The sequence below is a fragment of the Rhinopithecus roxellana genome, chromosome 19, assembly GCF_007565055.1.
Source record: "Rhinopithecus roxellana isolate Shanxi Qingling chromosome 19, ASM756505v1, whole genome shotgun sequence".
In the NCBI taxonomy this organism is placed as follows: Eukaryota; Metazoa; Chordata; class Mammalia; order Primates; family Cercopithecidae; genus Rhinopithecus; species Rhinopithecus roxellana.
In genome coordinates, this window is record NC_044567.1 from 33,228,320 (window position 1) to 33,253,904 (window position 25,585).

General features: G+C 51.1%; 1 protein-coding gene across 1 annotated transcript in view; it reads left to right on the top strand.

Moving 5' to 3' along the window:
* DNAH17 (dynein axonemal heavy chain 17) overlaps positions 1-25,585 on the top strand; it is a 219,450-nt gene that overhangs the window by 155,281 nt on the left and 38,584 nt on the right. The window contains 11 exon segments of the mRNA XM_030922525.1: positions 1,239-1,386; positions 1,755-1,846; positions 3,786-3,947; positions 4,960-5,124; positions 5,325-5,516; positions 13,559-13,825; positions 15,616-15,777; positions 19,551-19,784; positions 20,878-21,042; positions 22,315-22,410; positions 22,571-22,788. Of these exon segments, the coding sequence (XP_030778385.1) occupies positions 1,239-1,386; positions 1,755-1,846; positions 3,786-3,947; positions 4,960-5,124; positions 5,325-5,516; positions 13,559-13,825; positions 15,616-15,777; positions 19,551-19,784; positions 20,878-21,042; positions 22,315-22,410; positions 22,571-22,788 (1,901 nt within the window).

A 25,585-nucleotide genomic window follows, 5' to 3' on the forward strand; every position in this document is an offset into this window, starting at 1 on the left:
CTGGCCAGCCTTCCCTGGGACCTGGTCAACGGGCAGAGTTAGCAGATAAAAATGCAGTCAAATCTGAACTCCAGATAAATGCTTTTTTAGTCTAAGTATGTTACATACAATATTTGGGGCATACTGTTCTTTTGTTGTGGTTTTGTTTGTTTTTGTTTTGAGGCTGAGTCTCACTGTGACGCTCAGGCTGGAGTACAATGGCACGATCTCAGCTCACTGCAACCTCCGCTTCCCAGGTTTAAGCGATTCTCCTGCCTCAGCCTGCCGAGTAGCTGAGACTACAGGTGTGCGCCACCACACCTGGCTAATTTTTGTATTTTTAGTCGAGAGGAGGTTTCCCCATATTGGCCAGGCTGATCTCGAACTTCTGACCTCAAGTGATCCGCCCACCTCGGCCTCCCAAAGTGCTGGGATTACAGATGTGAGTCACTGTGCCTGGCCTGGGACATACTCTTCTTAAAAAAAAAAATAGGCCGGGCGCGGTGGCTCACGCCTGTAATCCCAGCACTTTGGGAGGCCGAGACGGGCGGATCACGAGGTCAGGAGATCGAGACCATCCTGGCTGACACGGTGAAACCTCGTCTCTACTAAAAATACAAAAAAAACTAGCCGGGCGAGGTGGCGGGCGCCTGTAGTCCCAGCTACTCGGGAGGCTGAGGCAGGAGAATGGCATAAATCCGGGAGGCGGAGCTTGCAGTGAGCCGAGATCCAGTCACTGCACTCCAGCCTGGGCAACAGAGCCAGACTCCGTCTCAAAAAAAAAAAAAAAAATATATATATATATATATATATATATATATATATATATATATATACACACACACACGTATATATGTATGTGTGTGTGTGTATATATATATATTTGTTGTTTATCTGAAATTTAGATTTAGCAGGGCTTCCTGTATTTTATCTGTAGCCCTTACCTGGATAGACTTTGCCTCTAAGTTATCTAAACACACAGAGACCTGGATTTAAACCCAGGCCTGTGCTCTAAGCCCCTCTCTTGCCTATGCCAAAATTCTTCTTGAGAGCATGAAGTAAATGTGACTGTTTCACGTGTAGTGATACTTAATGCTGTTTTACCACGTGCAAGGCACAAGGAGGGTAACTGCCCATTCTGACAATGCCTAAAAGACCTTAACCATGAGGACAGGGGCCACTCTCCCGTGAAGGTGGCCCTGGCCCCAGGCAGGTCCCCAAGAGCTGACTGATGGGAGTTTGTGGTTGTTCCCGGGCAGCGCCATTTCTGCGTGTTTGCTGTGAGCTTCCCCGGCCAGGAGGCCCTCACCACCATCTACAACACGATCCTGACACAGCACCTGGCCTTCCGCTCGGTCTCCATGGCTACTCAGAGGATAAGCAACCAGCTGGTGGCCGCAGCCCTGGGTAAGCTGGCTGGCCTCATCCCCTCTCCCGTCGGTAAAACCTACGGCTCTGTGGGCTGATGGTTCTTTACATTTTCCCTTGATAACTATTTTATTTGTACTTCTGAATCAATATTTTTAAAACGATGCTGTGTTTCAACAGGAGAAATTGTGAAATACAATTGCTTCATGGGGAGGTAGAGGCTAGGAAATTCGATACACAAATGATTTAAGGAGAACAGCAAACTTCCTCCCTCTTCGAAGAGCTGTGCAGATTTCTTACTCCAGTTGTCACCATTTTGTAGTCCATTGGCTTTAGAAACTTGAAGCTTGCACTTCCTGGGGCCATTAAGAGTACATAAGAATCGACGTGTCTTTTTCCTCTAACAGCTTTGCATCAGAAAGTTGCGGCAACATTTCTTCCCACGGCCATTAAGTTTCATTATGTCTTCAACCTCAGGGACCTCTCCAATATTTTCCAGGTACTGCTCTTGTAGCTTTGTGTCATGCCCGCCTTACGGCCCAGTGCCCAATCCACAGTTGCTTTCCTTACCACAGCTCTCAGGGAGGTGTGGACTGACGATGGTGGTGATAGTGATGATAATGATAATGGTGGTGATGGTGGTAATGGTGATGATGATGATAGTGGTGGTGGTGATGGTGATGACGGTGGTGGTGACAGTGGTAGTGATGGTGGTGATGGTGGTGGTAATGATGGTGATGGCAATAGTGGTTGTGATGGTGGTGGTGACAGTGGTAGTGATGGTGGTGATGGTGGTGGTGATGGTAAGAATGGTGATGATGGTGGTGATGGTGGTGATAGTGGTAGTGATGGTGGTGATGATAATAGTGGTGGTGGTGGTGATGGTGATAATGGTGGTGGTAGTGATGACGGTGATGTGATCGTGGCGATGGTAATGTGGTGGTGATGTGATGGTGGTGGTGGTGGTGGAGATGATAATGGTGATGGTGGTGATGATGGTGATGATGGTGGTGATGGTGGTGATGTGATGGTTATGATAGTGATGGTGATGGTGGTGGTGATGGTGGTGATGGTGATGATGGTGGTGATGGTAATGATGGTGGTGATGGTGGTGATGATTGTGGTGATGTGATGGTTATGATAGTGATGGTGGTGGTGATATGATGGTGTAATGGTGATGATGGTGGTGGTATGGTGGTAATGGTAATGGTGGAGATAATGATAATGACGATGGTGGTGATGGTGATGTGATAATGATGATGGTGGTGGTGGTGGTGATGGTTATGGTGATAGTGATGGTGGTGGTGATGGTAATATTTCATTTACTGACTGCTTTCTCTGAGTCAGAGATTGGGTTTGGCACCTTACATTCCCATTTTCTCCTCCTCCAACAACACATGAGTTTGGTGCTTATATCCTCATTTTACTGAGCAGGAGTTTGTGGCTGAGGGAGGCTAAGTTATGCCCACCTCCTCCCATTTAAAGTATCAGCCCAGCCGGGTGCAGTGGCTCACGCCTGTAATCCCAGCACTTTGGGAGGCTGAGGCAGGCAGATCATGAGATCAGGAGTTCGAGACCAGCCTGCCAACATGGTGAAACCCCATCTCTACTAAAAATACAAAAATTAGCCAGGCATGGTGGTGCGTGTCTCTGTAGTCCCAGCTACTCAGGAGGCTGAGGCAGGAGAATTACTTGAACCCAGGAGGCGGTGGTTGCAGTGAGCCGAGATTGTGCCACTGCACTCCAGCCTGGGCAACAGAGTGAGACTACATATCAAAAAGCAAAAATTAAAATAAAATAAAGTATCAGCCCAAATGCCACGCCCTCACAGAGGCCGCTCCTCATCCCTCACACTCTGTCTCACTGCCCTGGGTATGTTATTCAGAGCATACATCATAGTGTGCAGTTATCTTGTTTCTTTGTGTACCTGGCCACTTCCCCCACTAGCATTTCAACTCCACAGCGTCAGGGTCTGTTGCATCATCGCTGTGCCTGGGAAATTCAAGGCCCTCAATAAGCTCTTGTCAAGCGTGCCCAGGGTTGCTTGCTTAGTAAATGGCCAAGCCAGGACTGGACCAGATAGGCTTGCTGCGGTACCCAAGCCTGTGACCTGCCCTGTGGCATCAGTCACCTGGTTCCCTTTGCAATTAGCCTCTTTTTTTCCCTCCTCCACCATTTACTCTACTAGAGGATGAGGCCCCAACCCTATCCTGTGAGGAAAACTCCACGTCTCTCAGGACACACACACACACTCTGGCATCCGGGATTTGTGGGACCTCCATGATGAGTGGCTTCCCAGGCCCCAAGTGAACGCTGTGCCAACAGCTGAACAGGTCCCCTCACCCCGGGGGAGGGGCTGCTGCTCAGGTCATCTGTGTCTAGCACTGGGCTCGCCTTCATAACAGCTGATGGTGCTGACCATCCCGTGTTTGGGGCAGGGACTCTTATTTTCCACAGCAGAAGTTCTGAAAACCCCACTGGACCTTGTCCGCCTTTGGCTACATGAGGCTGAACGAGTGTATGGTGACAAAATGGTTGACGAAAAAGACCAGGAAACATTGCATAGAGTCACCATGGCCTCCACCAAGAAGTTCTTTGATGTAAGTCAAGCTGCTCAGTCCCTCTGCCGAGCCCAGAACGGCTCCAAGAGGGTGGAGCATTGGCAGCCAATGAGAACTGCAGCCCTCTCAGAAGGGCCCTTTTTGGGGGTGGGAAGATCCATGTTAGGTTCCACGCAATAATTCCAGCATGTGGCCATGGATCCAAGGGTTCCGCGTGATAATTCCAGCAGGCGGCCATGGATCCAAGGGTTCCACGCAATAATTCCAGCACATGGCCATGGATCTGAGGGTTCCACATGATAATTCCAGCACATGGCTGTGGATCCGAGGGTTCACACGATAATTCCAGCACGTGGCTGTGGATCCGAGGGTTCACACGATAATTCCAGCACGTGGCTGTGGATCCGAGGGTTCACATGATAATTCTAGCACATGACCGTGGATCCGAGGGTTCACACGATAATTCCAGCACGTGGCTGTGGATCCGAGGGTTCCACGTGATAATTCCAGCACGTGGCTGTGGATCCGAGGGTTCACACGATAATTCCAGCACGTGGCTGTGGATCCAAGGGTTCACGCGATAATTCCAGCATGTGACCGTGGATCCAAGGGTTCACATGATAATTCCAGCACGTGGCTGTGGATCTGAGGGTTCCACGCGACAATTCCAGCATGTGACTGTGGATCCAAGTGAGGAAGAATTGACCGCTCAGTAGATCAGGGTGTGATCACCTCCCTCTGTTCACTTGGGGTGGAGAAAGGCTCTGCTTGGCTCAGTGTGCCTCGCTGGTGTGTCCCATGTATTCTTGGCAGAATCATTTCTTTGGACTATGAATTCATTCCTGATATGGTGGTGATAGGACCCTCCCACCCTAGGAAATTTTGCCCCAGTGGTTTGCTGGGCCCACAGCAGCAGGTTTGGGCCCCTGGAGACTTGGCCTGGTACCCCGGCGTGACCTCCTAGTCCACTTTGGCAAAGTACTGAGCTGCTGTTAACTATCTGTGCAGTCGTGGTGGCAAAAACCAGAAGTATCGTCTTTTTTTTCTCTAGGATCTTGGTGATGAGCTCTTATTTGCCAAGCCAAATATCTTCTGCCACTTTGCTCAAGGGATTGGCGATCCTAAATACGTTCCTGTAACCGACGTGGCTCCTCTGAACAAGCTCCTCGTGGACGTCCTGGACAGCTACAATGAAATTAATGCAGTCATGAATTTGGTGAGCTGGCTGGAGCTGATAGCAAGGGCACAGGACCTGGACAGGGTCACCCTCTCCGGTTGCATTATTAACATCCGAGTGGCATTCTGTGGGGCTGTGTGGTGCACAGTGCACACCTCAGCGTGTGCAGAGTCTGTGCTGGTGAACAGAGGTGATTCCAGGTGCTACAGGATGTTGCGGGATCTCTCTGGTTTCTGTAGGTGCTGTTTGAGGATGCCGTGGCTCACATCTGCAGGATTAATCGCATCTTGGAGTCTCCCCGGGGGAATGCCCTGCTGGTGGGGGTGGGTGGCAGTGGCAAACAGAGCCTCTCCCGCCTGGCAGCATACATCAGCGGCCTTGATGTGTTTCAAATCACTCTCAAGAAGGGCTACGGGATCCCCGACCTCAAGGTGAGAGCTTACTGTGCAATAAGCTGCCTTTTGGGGTAGGGTCGGGGAGTAAAGAAAAACTTCGCTCCCTTTTCCAAAATGAAGCCAGCCAGCACAGGGAGTCGGAGCATCACCAATAGCCCTTATCTAAAGGATCTTTATCTTAGAAACAGAGGACAGAAAGCCTTCCGGCCAGTGTGCATGCCCATGTGACTGAGGTGAAGCATGTGAAACCTTCTGGCCAGTGTGACTGAGGTGAAGAGTGTGAAACCTTCCGGCCCGTGTGACTGAGGTGAAGAGTGTGAAACCTTCCAGCCTGTGTGACTGAGGTGAAGAGTGTGAAAACTTCCTGGCTGTGTGACTGAGGTAGAGTGTGAAACCTTCCGGCCCGTGTGACTGAGGTGAAGAGTGTGAAACCTTCCGGCCCGTGTGACTGAGGTGAAGAGTGTGAAACCTTCCAGCCCATGTGACTGAGGTGAAGAGTGTGAAAACTTCCTGCCCGTGTGACTGAGGTGAAGAGTGTGAAATCTTCCAGCCCGAGGGACTGAGGTGAAGAGTGTGAAACCTTCCGGCCCATGTGACTGAGGTGAAGCATGTGAAAACTTCTGGCCCGTGTGACTGAGGTGAAGAGTGTGAAACCTTCCGGCCCGTGTGACTGAGGTGAAGAGTGTGAAAACTTCCTGGCTGTGTGACTGAGGTAAAAAGTGTGAAACCTTCCGGCCCGTGTGACTGAGGTGAAGAGTGTGAAACCTTCCAGCCCGTGTGACTGAGGTGAAGAGTGTGGAACCTTCCTGCCCGTGTGACTGAGGTGAAGAGTGTGAAACCTTCCGGCCCATGTGACTGAGGTGAAGCATGTGAAAACTTCTGGCCCGTGTGACTGAGGTGAAGAGTGTGAAACCTTCCGGCCCGTGTGACTGAGGTGAAGAGTATGAAAACTTCCTGGCTGTGTGACTGAGGTAAAAAGCGTGAAACCTTCCGGCCCGTGTGACTGAGGTGAAGAGTGTGAAACCTTCCAGCCCGTGTGACTGAGGTGAAGAGTGTGGAACCTTCCTGCCCGTGTGACTGAGGTGAAGAGTGTGAAACCTTCCAGCCTGTGTGACTGAGGTGAAGAGTGTGAAAACTTCCTGCCCGTGTGACTGAGGTGAAGCATGTGAAAACTTCTGGCCCGTGTGACTGAGGTGAAGAGTGTGAAACCTTCCGGCCCGTGTGACTGAGGTGAAGAGTGTGAAACCTTCCGGCCCGTGTGACTGAGGTGAAGAGTGTGAAAACTTCCTGGCTGTGTGACTGAGGTAAAGAGTGTGAAACCTTCCGGCCCGTGTGACTGAGGTGAAGAGTGTGAAACCTTCCGGCCCGTGTGACTGAGGTGAAGAGTGTGGAACCTTCCAGCCTGTGTGACTGAGGTGAAGAGTGTGAAACCTTCCAGCCTGTGTGACTGAGGTGAAGAGTGTGAAAACTTCCTGCCCGTGTGACTGAGGTGAAGCATGTGAAAACTTCTGGCCCGTGTGACTGAGGTGAAGAGTGTGAAACCTTCCGGCCCATGTGACTGAGGTGAAGAGTGTGAAACCTTCCGGCCCGTGTGACTGAGGTGAAGAGTGTGAAAACTTCCTGGCTGTGTGACTGAGGTAAAGAGTGTGAAACCTTCCGGCCCGTGTGACTGAGGTGAAGAGTGTGAAACCTTCCGGCCCAGGGGGACTGAGGTGAAGACTGTGAAACCTTCCGGCCCAGGGGACTGAGGTGTGAAGAGTGTGAAACCCTCTGACCCGGAGGACTGAGGTGAAGAGTGTGAAACCTTCCGGCCCGTGTGACTGAGGTGAAGAATGTGAAACCTTCCGGCCCGTGTGACTGAGGTGAAGAGTGTGAAAACTTCCTGGCTGTGTGACTGAGGTGAAGAGTGTGAAACCTTCCGGCCTGTGTGAGGTGAAGAGTGTGAAACCTTCCGGCCTGTGTGACTGAGGTGAAGAGTGTGAAACCTTCCGGCCTGTGTGAGGTGAAGAGTGTGAAACCTTCCGGCCCGTGTGACTGAGGTGAAGAGTGTGAAACCTTCCAGCCCAGGGGGACTGAGGTGAAGACTGTGAAACCTTCCGGCCCAGGGGACTGAGGTGTGAAGAGTGTGAAACCCTCCGACCCGGGGGACTGAGGTGAAGAGTGTGAAACCTTCCGGCCCGTGTGACTGAGGTGAAGAATGTGAAACCTTCCGGCCCGTGTGACTGAGGTGAAGAGTGTGAAAACTTCCTGGCTGTGTGACTGAGGTGAAGAGTGTGAAACCTTCCGGCCTGTGTGAGGTGAAGAGTGTGAAACCTTCCGGCCCGTGTGACTGAGGTGAAGAGTGTGAAACCTTCCGGCCCGTGTGACTGAGGTGAAGAGTGTGTCTATTGACTACTTGATGGACACAAGTCCAGTAAGTCAACCCAGATCACAGAGGCAGAGAGATTGGATTCCTGCCCTTGGTCACTAAGTGTCCCAAATTGTTCCCTATTGTCTGTCCAGATGACAGAATTCAGAGCCATGACTGGGTTTCTAACTGCATGCCTGAGAGGCTGAATGGCTGCTTTTGGAATGAATGAAATAAACATTAGAGTAAACATAAGATCTCCCATGCCCAAGACACACTGCTGAGGGTTCTTATTGATTTCTTACTCCTGAACATCTGCTCTCCCAGGCAACTGCATGCCATTAGTTCAGAAGAAATCATCATGCCTGAGATTAGACCTGAAATTGATTGCACCATGCTACACAGTCATGCCTTCTCTGTGTCTGTGCTGGGGCCGCTGTTGTGGGGCCAGGACGATGCTAGACCCAAGGGGGAGCCCTAAGGGGACCCTCCCATAGCACGTGGCCCTGAGGCAGTCGCTGGGCTCGTGGCTTTAGCAGGTGGACCTGGAGCCAGTGATGCTGGGAGTGGTGGGGAGGCATCTGCAGGCAGAGACCCTGGAGGAGCAGTACAGGCTGTGCCAGGGACAGCCAACCTCTGGGAGAGCCTCCAGTTTCTGACTGGCTGTTTTCTGCCTTCCCAGTGGATTCTACTCCATATAGAAAGGGACCGGCCTGGTCTTTTTTGAACTCCTCAGATGGGCACTCCCGAACACAGCCCTGACCTCTGGACCCATCAGTGGTATATCGTGTGTCATGGGTTCTCAGCATATCTGATGGAGTTAGTTCACATTGGTGGTATCTGCGGCCACTCAAGTGTCGTTTGAACCTGGAGCCATATAGTTTTACTGAGCTTTCTCCATTGAAGTCTCTAGTCTATTAACTAAATCATGTTGGGTTGCGTTCACGACGGCATCGTTTTCTTGCTCTGCCTCCCTGATGGGATTTTATTCCTGATCCTTCATGCTGAGGCTGATCATGGGTGCACAGCCTCAGCCTCAACCTCAGTGGTGCTATTTTACTCGTTGGCATCAGCCGCTGCGGCTCTATGATCTGGGCTGTGGAATTTCACTGCCCTTACACGCATCACAAATCAGCTTTGCTATCACTGTCATTTCTTAAACCGCTTCTGTGGATTCAGAACTAAGGGCAGAGGTAAACAGGGCTAAAAGTTTCTGTATCGTATTGGGGGAGCCAGACTCCTGAGCCATTCCACATGATTCTTGTTCTAATAGTGCTGTCGTATGTTACCCTATGAGGGTAACATATATGTTTGTGATTATGTAATATAAAGTAGGTCCCAGAACCTGTGGCACCTGCTGGAGGCTACAGGTGCACAGGAAAGGGGTGGAGAATGGACCCTGGAGGACAGTGTGCTGTGTGAAAAGCCCTGGGCTTGGTCCCAAGAAAACGAGACGCCATCAAGATGTCTGAGCAGGGGATAGAGCAGCAGGATGTGGTAGTGTTCTAGGACACATGAAGGACAGTTTGAAAGCACAGAAACTGCTGTAGCGTGACCTAGGTGGAGATGGGGCACAAGCCCTGTGACCCCACAAAGGCTGAAAGCAGGCAGGTGGGACAAGAAGGGAGAATGGAGGAGGGGAAACCAGGGCCAGCGAGGGCTGTGCCTGCCGAGAGGGCGTGCGTGACCTCGGGGGCTCGGCTGGGGTCCAGGATCCGAAACCTTCAGATACTACGCCAGCTACCACCCCACACCCCACACACAGCCCCCGGGGGCCAGGCAGTGGGGAGTTTTTATTTCTGGGAAACCTTCCCCCCAGCCTGAGTCAGCAGCCAGAACTGGGCTGCCCCGTGAAGAAAGCCTTTCAGCAGAATGAGGGGCCGTGGTCTCAGCAGCTCAGGTACCTCCCACCCCCGGCTTCCTACAAATGAAAGGGGAGGGGTGAGAAGCAGCCATCGGGTGGGGTGGGGGCTTGGTCTCATGTTATTCTCAGGCAGGAGGTCTTGCTGCACATCTCACACCCCCACTCCCAAATCCTAACCCTAACTGTCGCAGCCCCACTCCCTAACCCTGATGTCTCACACACCCCCACTCCCAAATCTCGGCTCCACGTCCTGCCTGTCCACTGCCAGTGGCATTGGCTATGGCAAGGAAAGGCGCTGCTGATGTTTTGGCTAGAGAAAGGGAAACCTGTGCTCCTTATTAATGACTGGTCCCTAGACGGGCCTAGATGCAGGTGACGATTGCCGTCCTCGGCTGACAGTGATGACAGGGACGCAGGCAGCTCCAGCTTCAGTAGCACCATGGGGCTCTCAACCAAGATAGGAAGGAGGGTCGAGGAGAACCACCCTCGGGCCAGGCCCGGAGGAGACGCAATGCCTGGGGATGAGGCTGTCAGTGCACAGTGGGACACGTGGGGCTGGGAAGTGCAGGGACAGGATGTGGGTAGAGATGTGGGGACCAGACTCAGCAGCATAAGAGGGCAGGAGTGGAGGGGACTGTGCCAGAGAGTGAGCGGGTGAGGTGGAGGCAGGCTGGAATCCAGGGGCAGCCCAGCGGTCACAGTGGGCAGGGTGAGGGCCACTCCACATGGGACAGCATGGCTGTGAAAGCCAGATGGGCCGGGCGTGGTGGCTCAAGCCTGTAATCCTAAGGCAGGAGGATCACTTGAGCCCAGGAGGTCAAGGCTGCAATAAGCTGTGATCATGCCACTGCTCTCCAGCCTGGGCGACCAAGTGAGCCCCTATCTCTAAAAAAGTAAAACCAGGAAAAAAGGAAAAGATTTCTGGTATGGTCAGTCTCCACCCAGTGTCCTTGCTACACTGTGAAATGAGAAGAGTTTTTGACTCAAGGTCATCACTGGCTCTCACACTACGCCCCTTGCCTCAAGGCAGGGTCCAAGGACGAAGCCATGGCTTAAGTCCCACCTGCGGCCCACCTGCTTTTCCAGGCTCAGAGCTTCCCCTTGCTTTTTTTTTTTTTTTTTTTTTGAGACGGAGTCTTGCTCTGCCACCCAGGCTGGAGTGCAGTGGCCGGATCTCAGCTCACTGCAAGCTCCGCCTCCCGGGTTTACGCCATTCTCCTGCCTCAGCCTCCCGAGTAGCTGGGACTATAGGCGCCCGCCTCGTCGCCCAGCTAGTTTTTTGTATTTTTAAGTAGAGACAGGGTTTCACCGTGTTAGCCAGGATGGTCTCGATCTCCTGACCTCGTGATCCGCCCGTCTCGGCCTCCCAAAGTGCTGGGATTACAGGCTTGAGCCACCGCGCCCGGCCCCCCCTTGCTTTTTCTTAGCTTGTCAAAACATAGGAGATTTGAGGCTGGCTTCTGACTCCAGTCAACTCCCAAAGAGGAGGCCTGGTGAGGGTTCTCTCTGAATGGAGAGACTTCAGTGAGTCACTTTCTTCCGAAGAAGGGAGCAGCCATTGGGGTGCCTATATGGACACTTTTAAAGCCTCTTCAGTAAGCACAGAAGCCCATAGGTCTTGTTTTTTAAATTAAATATTATAAATAAGCAAATCACCAAAATGCTGGAAATATACATCACTACTTGGAAAAACCTGGCAGGCGTTTCTGAACATACATATACATGGAAATGGCATATTCAAAAATAACAAGCTATTCCTACTGCTCTGTAACATGCTTAAAAAAAAAAAAACTTTTCATTTATTCTTGCAAAACCTGTGAAATCATCTTGTCGCCCTGTCCTTAAATCCTGCTCTGGATGACTCTGAAAGGGGGTTGACTGTCAAGGCTCCCAGTCCAAGCCTGCAGTATATTTATTCAGGGCCTCTTAAGGTCTCCATTTAATTTTTTTTTCTTTCCTTTTGCATGTGTGGTAAAATATACATACATAAAATTGACCATTTTCACTGTTAATTATTTCTTTTTCTTTGAGATGGAGTCTCACTCTGTTGCCCAGGCTGGAGTGCAATGGCACAATCTCAGCTCACTGCAACCTCCATCTCCTGGGTTCAAGTGAGTCTCATACCTCAGCCTCCCAAGGACCTGGGATTACAGGTGTGCGCCATGACACGTGGCTAATTGTATTTTTTGTAGAGACGAGGTTTCACTATGTTGACAAGGTGGTCTTGAACTCCTGACCTCATGTGATCCACCCACCTCGACCTCCCAAAATGCTGGGATTACAGGCATGAGCCACTGTGTCCAGCCTGTTTTTTTATTTTTTTATTTTTATTTTTTTTCCAAGACAAATAGAATAAGACATTTTCAGCTGGACACGGTGGCTCACACCTATAATCCTGGCACTTTGGGAGGCCAAGGTGGGCAGATTACTTGAGGCCAGGAGTTCAAGACCAGCCTGGCCAACATGGTGAAACCCTGTCTCTACCAAAATTACAAAAATTAGCCGGGCATGGTGGCACACGCCTGTAATCCCTTGGGAGGCTGAGGCAGGAGAACTCCTTGAACCTGGGAGGCAGAGGTTGCAGTGAGCTGAGATCACGACACTGCACTCCAGCTTGGGCAACAGAGCGAGACTCTGTCTCAAAAAAAAGAAAAAGTGAAAGAGTAAGACATTTTCATCACCTTTAACGTCTAGTTTGGTGGCATGAAGCACATTCACGCTGTTGTGTGACCGTCACCACTATCCCTCTCCAGGACCCTTTCATCTTCCCAAACAGAAGCTCTGTCTCCTTTAAACAACAACTCCCCATTCCCCCAGCCCCGCCCCTGGCAATCTCCATTCTTCTTTCTGCCCCTGACTTTGACTACTCCAGGGACCTCATGTAAGTGGAATCACACAGTATTTGTCCTTTCATGTCTGGCTTATTTTACTCAGCGTCATGTCCTGAAGGTCTGTCCATGCTACAGCACGTGTCAGAATTTCTTCCCTTTTTAAGACTGCATCATATTCCGTTGCACAGATGGACCAACTGAAACGTTTTATGTACCTGTTCACGCATGGATGGACACTTAGGTTGTCCTGATGGCTGCTGTGAACCTGGCTGTGCTCCGTTCAAGGTTTTGGGTCTCCTGCACCCTTCTTTTTTTCTTTTACTTGGAGACAAGGTGTTGCTGTGTTGCTCAGGCTGGTCTTGAGCTCCTGGCCTCAGTCGATCCTCCCACCTCAGCCTCCCCAAGCCTTAGGATTACAAGCATGAGCCACCACACCTGGCCTATGTTTCTTAGAAAGTTGGCCCCATGGACTGGGGGCGGTGGCTCACACCTGTAATCCCAGCACTTTGGGAGGCCAAGGCGGGCAGATCACAAGGTCAGGAGATGGAGACCATCCTGGCTAACACAGTGAAACCCCGTCTCTACTAAAAATACAAAAAATTAACCAGGTGTGGTGGTGGGCGCCTGTAGTCCCAGCTACTCAGGAGGCTGAGGCAGGAGAATAGGAGAATGGCATGAACCTGGGAGGCGGAGCTTGCAGGGAGCTAAGATCACGCCACTGCAGTCCCACCTGGATGACAGAGCTCTGTCTCAAAAAAGAAAAAAGAAAAAAGAAAGTTGTCCCCATGGTGGCGTGTGCTGGTCATCCCAGTTACTTGGGAGGCTGAGGCAAGAGAATTGCTTGAACCCAGGAGGCGGAGGTTGCAGTGAGCCGCAACTGCACCATTGCACTCCAGCCTGGGCGACAGAGTAAGACTCCGTCTCAAAGAAAAAAAAGAGGTGGCCCCGTGGCCCCATGCTCTGGGTGGTTGTGGAGGAGGTCTCTAATTGAGGATCTTCTTACCAAGGCCCCTAAGCATGTCCTCACTCCATCCAGGTCGACCTCGCTGCTCAGTACATAAAGGCTGCCGTGAAGAACGTTCCCTCGGTGTTCCTGATGACGGACTCCCAGGTGGCCGAGGAGCAGTTTCTGGTGCTGATCAATGACCTGCTGGCCTCAGGAGAGATCCCTGGGCTGTTTATGGAGGATGAGGTGGAGAACATCGTCTCCTCCATGCGACCCCAAGTCAAGACCCTTGGCATGAACGACACTCGGGAAGCATGTTGGAAATTCTTCATCGAAAAAGTGCGCAGACAGCTCAAGGTGGGACTCTCGTCTTCGGCAGGGCCTCAGGAGCCCAGCTTGGCGCCCGTGGCTTACAGGGTTTGGGTTTTTGCTCTGCATAGAGCAGGGGGGACTGATCTTTCATGGGATGTGAAATTCTGTTAGGAGAGTGTGAGGGGTGGGGCTGTCTGATGAACCAGAGCCTGGAGACTTTTTCACGTGGGTCTTTAGAGGTATCTTGGGGCCAAAATAAGTGTTTTACAGTTGTCCTTTGGTATCTGAGGAGGTTGGATTCCAGGACCCCCATGGATACCAGAATCCACGGAGGGATGGATGCTCAAGGCCCTGATATAAAATCGTGTCATATTTTTGAACACGCTCCCCTCTACTTTAAATCATCTCTAGATTACTTATAATACCTAATATAATGTAAAATGCTATGGGAATAGTTGTTATATTTTTATTTGTATTATTTTTTATTGTCGTATTATTTTTTAAAGAAATTTTCGGTCCATGGTTGGTGAAATCCACAGATGTGGACAGACAGCTGACTCTGTGTGGACTGCTCCCCACACACAGCTAGTTTATAGTAGATAAATGCACCTTGCACCTTGACTTTCTCTTTTTTTCTTTTTTTTTTAATTTGAGATGGAGTTTCACTCATCGCCCAGGCTGGAATGCAATGGTGCAATCTTAGCTCACTGCAACCTCTGCCTCCTGGGTTAAAATGATTCTCCAGCCTCAGCTTCCCAAATAGCTGGGATTATAGGTGCCCACCACCATGCCCAGCAAAATTTTGTATTTTTAGTAAAGACGGGGTTTCACCATGGTGGCCAGGCGGGTCTAGAACTCCTGACCTCAGGTGATCCACCTGCCCCAGCCTCCCAAAGTGCTGCCTGGCCACACCTTGACTTTCAGCATTTCCTCTAGGGTAAGCAGGCTAAACTCCCCTAGTAGGACAGAGAACCCTTTGGATCTATTGGCCTCGTCCTCTCCAGAGTTCGGTGGTGCTGCCCTTTGCAGGATGCCAACCCCATAGCTCTCCTGGGCACCTTCTGGCCATCGTTTTCCCCTGCTTGACTCAAACAGAGCAGGGGCCCTCCCTCCCCTCTGCGGGCTGTGTAGCCCAATTAGTGAATGTTATCTGTGAGCCAAAGGCGTCCCCTGATGGGCGCTGCCTGCTCCTGGATCCTCTTTGGTGCCCTGCCAGTGCCAGCTCTGTCCCACACCCTCACGTCATCACACAGTGAGGGGTGCAAAGTCAGCCAAGCAATGAGCCACCGCCATGAGTAGCAGCATCTGTGCAACACCTACACCACGAAAGGGGACCAGAGAGCAAGGCTGAGACACATGACAAGGGAGGTCCTCATCTAGCCAGAGAGACCCCCAGGCCCATCTCCACAGCATCTTCTCCAGCTGGGGTCCCAGGGACTCCCTGCCCTTTCTTGGAATTAGCCACTCTCCCTCAGGGCCCGGTGGGGACCCTTCCTGCTGAACTGAAGGGCTTAGAGTCTGGCCCGTTCTGGGGCCTCATCTGCCCAATGTGGGTGCCCGCTCCCCATTCCTTCCTTTGGCCTTTTTTAGAGAGGTAAGGGCCCCTTCCGGAGGGATTGGGACTGCTAGCGAGAGGCACAAAGCCAGATGAGCATTTATCCACCGCAATGCGGCAGCCGCCCTTCAAACCCAGAACTGGGATTGTGCTCCCCAGACCCTGGGCGGCTGAGCCAGGCAGGGCGCATAGATTTCTGGAAGAGCTTTCTGCAGAGTGATGGATTAGGCCCCAGCACTGCAGTCCCCATGGCCAGCGCATCTTTGTCTCCCACACCCAGGTGATCCTGTGTTTCTCCCCTGTGGGCTCCGTGCTGCGGGTACGAGCCAGAAAATTCCCAGCTGTGGTCAACTGCACGGCCATCGACTGGTTCCATGAGTGGCCGGAAGATGCCCTGGTGTCCGTCAGTGCGCGCTTCCTGGAGGAGACCGAGGGAATTCCAGTGAGTCACTGAGGCCACTTCTGCCAGAGTGCAGAGCCCAGAGGACAAGGACAGGTCCAAGGGCTGGCTCCCTGGGAGAGAAGGGCGCTGGGACTAGGGTGAGCCAAGTGAGGCGTCCACCTTGGGCTCAACGTTTAAGAGGCTGCGAGAAACCTCAGGCATCAAGATAAGTGAGGTTTTTTTTTTTTTTTTTTTTTTTTTTTTTTTTTTTTTTTTTTTTTGAGACGGAGTCTTGCTCTGTCGCCCAGGCTGGAGTGCAGTGGCCGGATCTCAGCTCACTGCAAGCTCCGCCTCCCGGGTTTACGCCATTCTCCTGCCTCGGCCTCCGGAGTAGCTGGGACTACAGGCGTAATGTAATATTTTTGAAAATCAAAATTAACACTAAAATAATCATGATGAACAAACCATCAGAATTGCAAACCAAGGTGGGCTGCTGGGTTTTTTTGTTTCATTGTCCTGCAATCCTGTGCCAGGGAGGCGTGGTTTCCAATCGGCCCCTGTGTGGCCAAGGCTCCAGGGTCGGTTCAGGAGGGCTGAGGACACGCAGCGTGCGGACAGATCGGGCCACTCAGGCTTTCTACCTTGCCTCGAGCACTGGCTGGAGAGCCTGTATTTGCTGGGATAAGTATACACAAGGGCACACGCCATTGCCTCATGCACCTCAGGGGAAATGACAGGTCTGACATTTTCTTGCAGTCTCTTTTCATTGAAAGATGGTGCCCAAGGCCGGGGGCGGTGGCTCACACCTGTAATCCCAGCACTTTGGGAGGCCAAGGTGGGCAGATCACTTGAGGTCAGGAGTTTGAGACCAACCTGGCCAACATGGCAAAACCCCATCTCTACCAAAAATATAAAAAATTAGCCGGGTGTGGTGGCACATGCCTGTAATCCTAGCTACTCCAGAGGCTAAGGCAGGAGAATCGCTTGAACCCAGGAGGTGGAAGTTTCAGTGAGCCGAGATTGTGCCACTGCACTCCAGCCTGGGCGACAGAGCAAGACTCCATCTCAAAAAAAAAAAAAAACAAAAAAACAATGAAAGATGGTGCCCATGTTCATTGTTTGAGCTCAATGCCTGGCTGGAAATTACCTGTAAACCCTAGCTCACTTTTGACCAACTCAGTAGGGAGGATGAGCAGCCCTTGGAATAAACCACCCTTTATTACCATCTCTTCTTTTGAACACATATGCAGTTATTAAGTAGGCTAGAATAAACCTGAAACTAGCTTCTCTTTTTCCTAGTTTTTTAAAGATGGGAAAAGAGCCTGCTTGCCAGTAGAGCTTCCATTTATGAGACTGGCCACTCTCAGTAACTCTGCAGCTCAGAGGTGTCCCTTGGAGCATAGATTAGGGTTTCTAGTTCCCAAGGCAGAGACTTTCTAGAAACAGGCATTGGCCCCACCACCAGCACTAGATGTGCATCCTGAAATGTGTGTGTTGGATGAATTCATTACTTCTCAAAATGTCCTGAATTAAAATTAACATTGCTGAGACAATTTCTGGGGCAAAGCTCCCAGTGCCTGCCTTCAGGTAGGTGGGCAGGCCCAGAGGGCTGGGGAAAGAAGTTCTAAATCCCAGGACCCAGCCTTGGTAATGAACAATAAATATTTGCAGAATGACCTGGGATATGAAAACATATTCTCAGCCTTGTACTTTTTCAGGTAGGCAGGTATGTGAATGTGTGTGGCACGTGTATAGATGCAGGTGTGTGAATGCGTGTGCACGTGTATAGATGCAGGTGTGTGAATGCGTGTGCACGTGTATAGATGCAGGTGTGTGCGTGTGCACGTGTATCTGTGCAGGTATGTGAATGTGTGTGGCACGTGTATAGATGCAGGTGTGTGCGTGTGCACGTGTATAGATGCAGGTGTGTGAATGCATGTGCACGTGTATAGATGCAGGTGTGTGAATGCGTGTGCACGTGTATAGATGCAGGTACATGAATGTGTGTGGCACGTGTATAGATGCAGGTGTGTGAATGCGTGTGCACGTGTATAGATGCAGGTGTGTGAATGCATGTGCATGTGTATAGATGCAAGTGTATGAATATGTGTGCACGTGTATAGATGCAGGTACGTGAATGTGTGTGGCACGTGTATAGATGCAGGTGTGTGAATGCGTGTGCACGTGTATAGATGCAGGTGTGTGAATGCGTGTGCACGTGTATCTGTGCAGGTACGTGAATGTATGTGGCACATGTATAGATGCAGGTGTGTGAATGCGTGTGCACGTGTATAGATGCAGGTGTGTGCATGTGCACATGTATATATACAGGTATGTGAATGCGTGTGCACGTGTATAGATGCAGGTGTGTGATTGTGCACGTGTATCTGTTCAGGTACGTGAATGTGTGTGGCACGTGTATAGATGCAGGTGTGTGAATGCGTGTGCACGTGTATAGATGCAGGTGTGTGAATGAGTGTGCACGTGTATAGATGCAGGTGTGTGAATGCGTGTGCACGTGTATAGATGCAGGTGTGTGAATGCGTGTGCACGTGTATCTGTGCAGGTACGTGAATGTGTGTGGCACGTGTATAGATGCAGGCGTGTGAATGCGTGTCTACATGTATAGATGCAGGTGTGTGAATGCGTGTGCACGTGTATAGATGCAGGTACGTGAATGTGGCACGTGTATAGATGCAGGTGTGTGAATGTGTGTGCACGTGTATCTGTGCAGGTACGTGAATGTGTGTGGCACGTGTATAGATGCAGGTGTGAATGCGTGTGCACGTGTATAGATGCAGGTGTGTGAATGCATGTGCACGTGTATAGATGCAAGTGTGTGAATGTGTGTGCACGTGTATAGATGCAGGTACGTGAATATGTGTGGCACGTGTATAGATGCAGGTGTGTGAATGCGTGTGCACGTGTATAGATGCAGGTGTGTGCGTGTGCACATGTGTATATACAGGTATGTGAATGCGTGTGCACGTGTATAGATGCAGGTGTGTGATTGTGTGTGCACGTGTATCTGTGCAGGTACGTGAATGTGTGTGGCACGTGTATAGATGCAGGTGTGTGAATGCGTGTGCACGTGTATAGATGCAGGTGTGTGAATGCGTGTGCACGTGTATAGATGCAGGTGTGTGCGTGTGCACGTGTATAGATGCAGGTGTGTGAATGTGTGTGCACGTGTATAGATGCAGGTGTGTGAATGTGTGTGCACGTGTATAGATGCAGGTGTGTGCGTGTGCACATGTATAGATGCAGGTGTGTGAATGCGTGTGCATGTGTATAGATGCAGGTGTGTGAATGCGTGTGCATGTGTATAGATGCAGGTGTGTGAATGCGTGTGCACGTGTATAGATGCAGGTGTGTGAATGTGTGTGCACGTGTATAGATGCAGGTGTGTGAATGCATGTGCATGTGTCTAGATGCAGGTATGTGAATGTGTGTGCACATATATATGTGCATGTGTGCGTGTATGCGTGTGTGTGCATGTGCACCACCATACCTGGCTAATTTTTTATATTTTTGGTAGAGATGGGGTTTCACTATGTTGGCCAGGTTGGTCTCGAACTCCTGTATGTGTGTGTGTGTCAGAGATAATGATAATAAGCTCTGCTGTGTCCTGGGCACTAAGCTAAACCCTTCCATGGTGCAATGCCCACAAGAGCCCCAGGATCTGTTGCTTTCAGGAGCCCCTTTGGGCAGTTGAAGACACTGAGGTTGGTCTCGGGGCACCTTGTCCAGAGCTCCTGGTGAGTCCGGGGAGCTCCACTTTGCTGATTTGCAGGATGGGTTCCCAGGGATGACTGGCTGTCTCATCTTTGTAGCAGGAAGTCAAGGCCTCCATCAGCTTCTTCATGTCCTACGTGCACACCACAGTCAACGAGATGTCCAGGGTGTACCTGGCTACTGAGAGGCGCTACAACTACACCACACCCAAAACCTTTCTGGAGCAGATCAAACTCTACCAGAACCTGCTGGCCAAGAAGAGAATGGAGCTTGTTGCCAAAATCGAGAGGCTGGAGAACGGCCTGATGAAGCTGCAGAGCACAGCTTCCCAGGTAAGAGAGGGGGGGCAGCTCTTGGCAGTCCCCTGGAGGCCTCGCAGGAGCCGCTACTGTCACAGGCTTCTACGGGCTGGTCACACCGGGGCTCAGCACTGCCTAAAGTAAGATGAGCCTCCTGCCTTTGAGAAGCATTCACTCCTAGGCCAGGGTTAGTATACTTGTCGTAACAAAAAACAGGCTCAAAATGCTTTCACAATGTTGGGCATACAGAGGGCACATTACACAGGGGGTGGCACCTGCCCCATGTCTGGTGAGATTTGATCATCCTGTCCAATGCAGTCAATAAATATGCATCTGTTCATTCATAAATGCCATTCATACTACGGTGCCCGGCTCAAAAACCTCCCTGGATCCTTTCCTTCACACTGTATTGATATTTAAGGGTTCTGCCTGCTTCAGACCTCCTCCATCATGCAGTCCTGGTCCTTCGTCTTTATTGCCCACCATTGACACCTGTGAGGGGGCCTGAAAATAGCTGCTACCTCCCTGCTGGAGTTGTGAACAGACTGGCACCTCCCATTTGCTTCCGGGGGAGCTTTCGCACCCCTGCCCCCACAAACTCTTGCTATCACTTTCCCACCAGCCTGGAGGGGCCCTGGCCAACCCTGCTCAGCACTGCAACTCAGCTGGCATTTGAGACAGTCTCGCTCTGTCATCCAAGCTGGAATGCAGTGGTGCAATCATGGCTCAACTTCCTGGGCTCAAGCGATCCTCCCACCTCAGCCTCCCAGGTAGCTGGGACCACAGGTGCAGGCCACCATGCCTGGCTATATTTTTTATTATTATTTATACAGAGAGGGTCTCACGATGTTGCCTGGGCTGCAGTTGATATTTTTCTTTTCAGTCACCTTGCCAACTCCTTTGAGCACCGGGAATGTCTCATACTTGTGACCCTGTGTACACAGTCAGGGTTCAATACCTACTTTTAAGATATTGAAAAGACTCTCCAAAACGAGTCACTGGGAGTCAAAAGACACAGCCCTGCCGTTCTGCCCCTCTGTGGCTCCCACCCCTTGTCTGCCCAGTGCAGGGTGGCATATGTTGGCTGCGGCCCACGCTTGCTGTTTCTTGGTTTCTCCTTCCCCAGGTGGATGACTTGAAAGCCAAGCTGGCGATTCAGGAGGCTGAGCTCAAGCAGAAGAATGAGAGTGCAGATAAACTGATCCAGGTGGTCGGCATCGAGACCGAGAAGGTCAGCAAAGAGAAGGCCATTGCTGACGAGGAGGAAGTCAAGGTTGAGGTCATCAATAAGGTAGGTGAAGGCAGCCCAGTGTGGCCTCAGGAGGGCTGCTGCGCTGGCCAGGCCTCCTGAGCTTCCTCATGCGGTCAGGTGGTACCAACAGGCATAGGAAAGGCTGAGACTTACATAGAAGAACGAGGTTCTTAAACCAGTGGGACCCCAAAGGAGGAGTCTCTCCCAGGTGAGGGCCCCCACTCAGAAGCAGGCTTTCCTTAGAATTAACTCCCATCCCTGTGGCCAAGCTCCTCAATGTTCAGCCTCCAGCCCACGGTGGCAGCCTCACCAGGAGCTTGTAAGAAATGCAGGCTCTCGGGCCCCAGCTTAGCTCTGCTCAATGGGGCCTGCATGTTAACAAAATGCCTGCGATCCATGAGCATGGGAGGGGTTGAGAAGACCTCGCTGGAGCCTGGTCCTCAGACATGCGGCTCCAGACCCCCCACCCCCGCCACAGAGGGTAGGACGTTCCTGGCCTGGGGTGGGCTTCTTGCTGGTTTGGGGGGTGGCTGAGGTTGAGAACCACTGCTTAGGGGGAGTGTCTTCATCATCTTTGGAGCCTGAAGGTCACAGCATCATTGGTGTAGCTTCTCATCACCGCTCCCTGGGTGCTTTTTTTGTTGTCAGTCCCACATCTGGGTAATTATTTAAGAGCGTTCCAGTCATCGCCCACTGTCTCCTGAGTGAATGAATGAGTATGTGCATGGATGAAAGAATTGCTACTTTCTTAGAGAGGGGTAAGCTATATACTCTGAGATGTTCCATTTTGGATGGATTATGAAACAGCCCCAGAAACAATAAGACTGCCAAGTCAGGGTGGTCTGGGTGGCCCCTGGATTTCCCCTCCAGTCTTAGAACTCAAGAATCCCACCCAACTGCCGAGGCATTGCTCATTCTGCCCTGAAGGCTGTGGGGCAGAGCAGAGGAGGCAGGGAGGATGGTGGGCTCTAGACAGGGGCCAAGTACACACGGAGGGATGTTGGCAAAGGAGCGCAGTCAGCAAACGCAGCAAATGAGTGGTAGCCGGAGGGGCAGCCTCTTTTGTGGAGCCTCAGACCTGCTAGGGCCTGGGCTGCCCCTCACCACTGCTGCCTACACATGCACATATGCACATACACGCATGCACATATACATGCACACATATGCACATGCACGCATGCACATACACATACATGCACACATATGCACATGCACGCACACACATACACACATGCACACACATGCACGTACATGCCCCCACAGGTAGATGGACAGACCTGCAGTAACCTCTCCTGTCCATCTTCCTTCCAGAATGTCACCGAGAAGCAAAAGGCGTGTGAAACGGACCTGGCCAAAGCAGAACCAGCCCTACTGGCAGCCCAGGAGGCTCTGGACACTCTGAATAAGGTAAAGGGGGAGGGAAAGAAAGGGGACTCCTGGCCTGGGTGGAGAGGAAGTGGCCTTCACTGTTGGCATGGGTGGTGACGTGCTCATGGCGGCTTCCTTGGGGCATCGCCAAGGACCCAGTCCAAACTCCCATCAGACCCATCCTGTCTGTCATTTGCAGAACAACCTGACAGAGCTGAAGTCCTTTGGGTCCCCCCCGGACGCCGTGGTCAACGTCACCGCCGCCGTCATGATTCTGACCGCACCTGGGGGCAAGATCCCCAAGGACAAGAGCTGGAAGGCGGCCAAGATCATGATGGGCAAGGTGGACACCTTCCTAGACTCCCTGAAGAAGTTCGACAAGGAGCACATCCCTGAGGCCTGCCTGAAGGCCTTCAAGTGAGTCAGCGCTGGGCCTCGCGGCCAGGGCTTCCCTCCGATTCTCCATCAGGCCAAGGCAGGGTGCTGAGGGTGAAGCGTGGCCTCAGGCTCCTGGGGCCTGTGGCTCAAAATCTAGGCAGCTCCTTCCCCATACAGCACCCCAAGAACACAGCTGACAAGCTCAGCAGCGGGAACCCTCAGGCCACAGGTCAGAGAGAGAGGCCGGCCAGGCCCCACAGAGGTCGGCCCCTGTGAGAGCAGCTGACCACATGAGCACATGTATTGCACACATGAATACATGTGAGCACAAATGCAATGCACACATACAAAATGCACACATGTGCACACATACACATGTATACATAATCACACGTGCATGCACACATGTACACGTGAATGCAGTGCATGCATACAAACACATGCACACACGTGTACATATAAGCACAAACATGCATGTACATGTGTACATGTGAATGCAGTACACACAGAATGCACACACGTGTGCTCACATACACATGTACACACATAAGCATGCACATGCATGCACACACGAACATGTCTACACATGAATACAGTACACACAAAATATACATGTACACAGATACATGTGTGCGCACACACATGCACGCAGGCCCGGACAGCGAGTGGCCACATGCCTGGGGCTCTGCCATGCGTCTTTCTTTTGCTGGCCTGACTGTAAAGGTTCTACATCTGGAGGGACAGGACTGGCAATGGCTCCTTCTGGGATGAGCCATGGGACTTGGGAAGGGTGCCATGGGGACTCCGCCTTTCACCCCGTAAATGTCAATGCGCTGGCATTCTTGGGGTGCTCCACTCTGTAAGTGCCCAGCCTGTTTCCCACCCCGTGTGGCTCCTCACTGGCCATCCCCTAGGAGGCCAACTTCAGGGTGCTCCCGACCTGGACTGAGAAAGAGGACCAGACCCCAGCGACCCCAGCTAGGACCCCAAAACCTCTCAGCTCCCACGTGGGAGGAAGAGGGTGGGACTGCTGCGAAACATCTTGTAAGTATAGAATGAAGTATAAGAGAAACCAACAAGAACGCCTGTAGGACTACACCAGGGTGTGCCACCATCAATCAACATTTGATATATTTCTTTCCCATCTTTTTTTCTAAGGTTTTTTGTTTTTTGTTTTTTTAATATATAGTTGAAATAATACTGGGCTGGGAGCTGTGGCTCACGCCTGTAATCTCAGCACTTCAGGAGGCTTAGGTGGGCGGATCATGAGGTTAGGAGTTTGAGATCAGCCTGGCCAACATGGTTGAAACCCCGTTTCTACTAAAAATACAAAAATTAGCCCGGTGTGGTGGCGCATACCTGTAATCCCAGCTACTCAGGAGGCTGAGGAAGGAGAATCGTTTGAACCCAGGAGTCAGAGGTTGTAGTGAGCCGAGATCACGCCATTGCACCCAGCCTGGGCGACAGAGTGAGACTCCATCTCAAAAAGAAAAGATAATACTGTATACATATATTTATTCTGCTTTTTTTACTTAATATTATCACACCAAAAAAAAAAAAAAAACACACAAAAACCAAAAAACACTTTTCCCTATGTTATTAAAAACATTTCTTAGCCAGGCATGGTGGTGCATGCCCATAGTCCCAGCTACTCGGGAGGCTGAGGCATAAGAATCACTTGAACCTGGGAGGTGGAGCTTGCAGTGAGCCAAGATCACACCACTGCACTCCTGCCTGGACAACAGAGTGAGACTCCATCCCAAAAACAAAAACAATAAAACACTTCAAGGCTGGGTGCGGTGGCTCACACCTTTAATCTTTAATCCCAGCACTTTGAGAGGCCAAAGCAGGAGAACCGCCTGAGCCCAGGAGTTCGAGACCAGCCTGGGCAACAAAGAGGACCCCGTCTTGACAAAAAAAAAATTAAAATTAGCCAGTCGTGGTGGTATGTGCCTATAGTCCCAGCTATTCAGGAGGCTAAGGTGGGAGGATCACTTGAGCCTAGGAGGATAAGGCTGCCATGAGCTGTGATCACACCACTGCACTCCAGCCTGGGCGACAGAGTGAGACCCTCTCTCCAAAAAAAAAAAAAAAAAAAAAAAAAAACAATAAATATGATTTTCTTAACTTTTGTATGTATGATCTTATCATACAGGAATCAAAATTTACTTAGCACTTCCCGTTCGTTGAATGTTTAGGCTGTTCTCGTTTTGCTGTTATACATGAAGCCCCAAAAAATGCCTCCTTCTATCACCCCGCAAGCTTCTGCACTGTTCCCTGCCCACACGGTGTGGTGTGTGTCTGGGAGACGCATGCTCATTCTAATATTAGCCTACACAAAGCATAAGTAGACCAGAGCGAGAAATGATGGGCTCTGTTCCTAACCTCAATTTCAATTACGTTTCAATGAACATTTTGAATTATCCATTCAGATTTCTTTCTGCAGGCAGTTCAGTTCATATATAATGATGTTGGTGTCATTTTTAAAAACGCTAGTTTCTAGAGTGCCTAAGTTGCACCTGTGGGCATTTTTCTTGGTCACTGTACCATCCCCCAAAGAATAACACCTGCCACATCATCTCTTCTGCGTCTCATCCCTCTAACCTGATAGTTTCAGTCTCCTGGTGCCCGACTTGGAAAACTGGGCAATGCCACTGTGGGGTAACGGGAGTGGGAGAGTGGAGCCAGTGGGGCATGGCCTCTAGGGCCAGCCTGACTGTGTGAATCCCAGCGTTCCCCCTCCAGAGCTGTGCCACCCTGGGCAAGACACTCAGCCTCTCTGGGCCCATTTTGCCGGAGCAGGACAGGGTGACGACTCCGGCCCACTGGTGTTCTC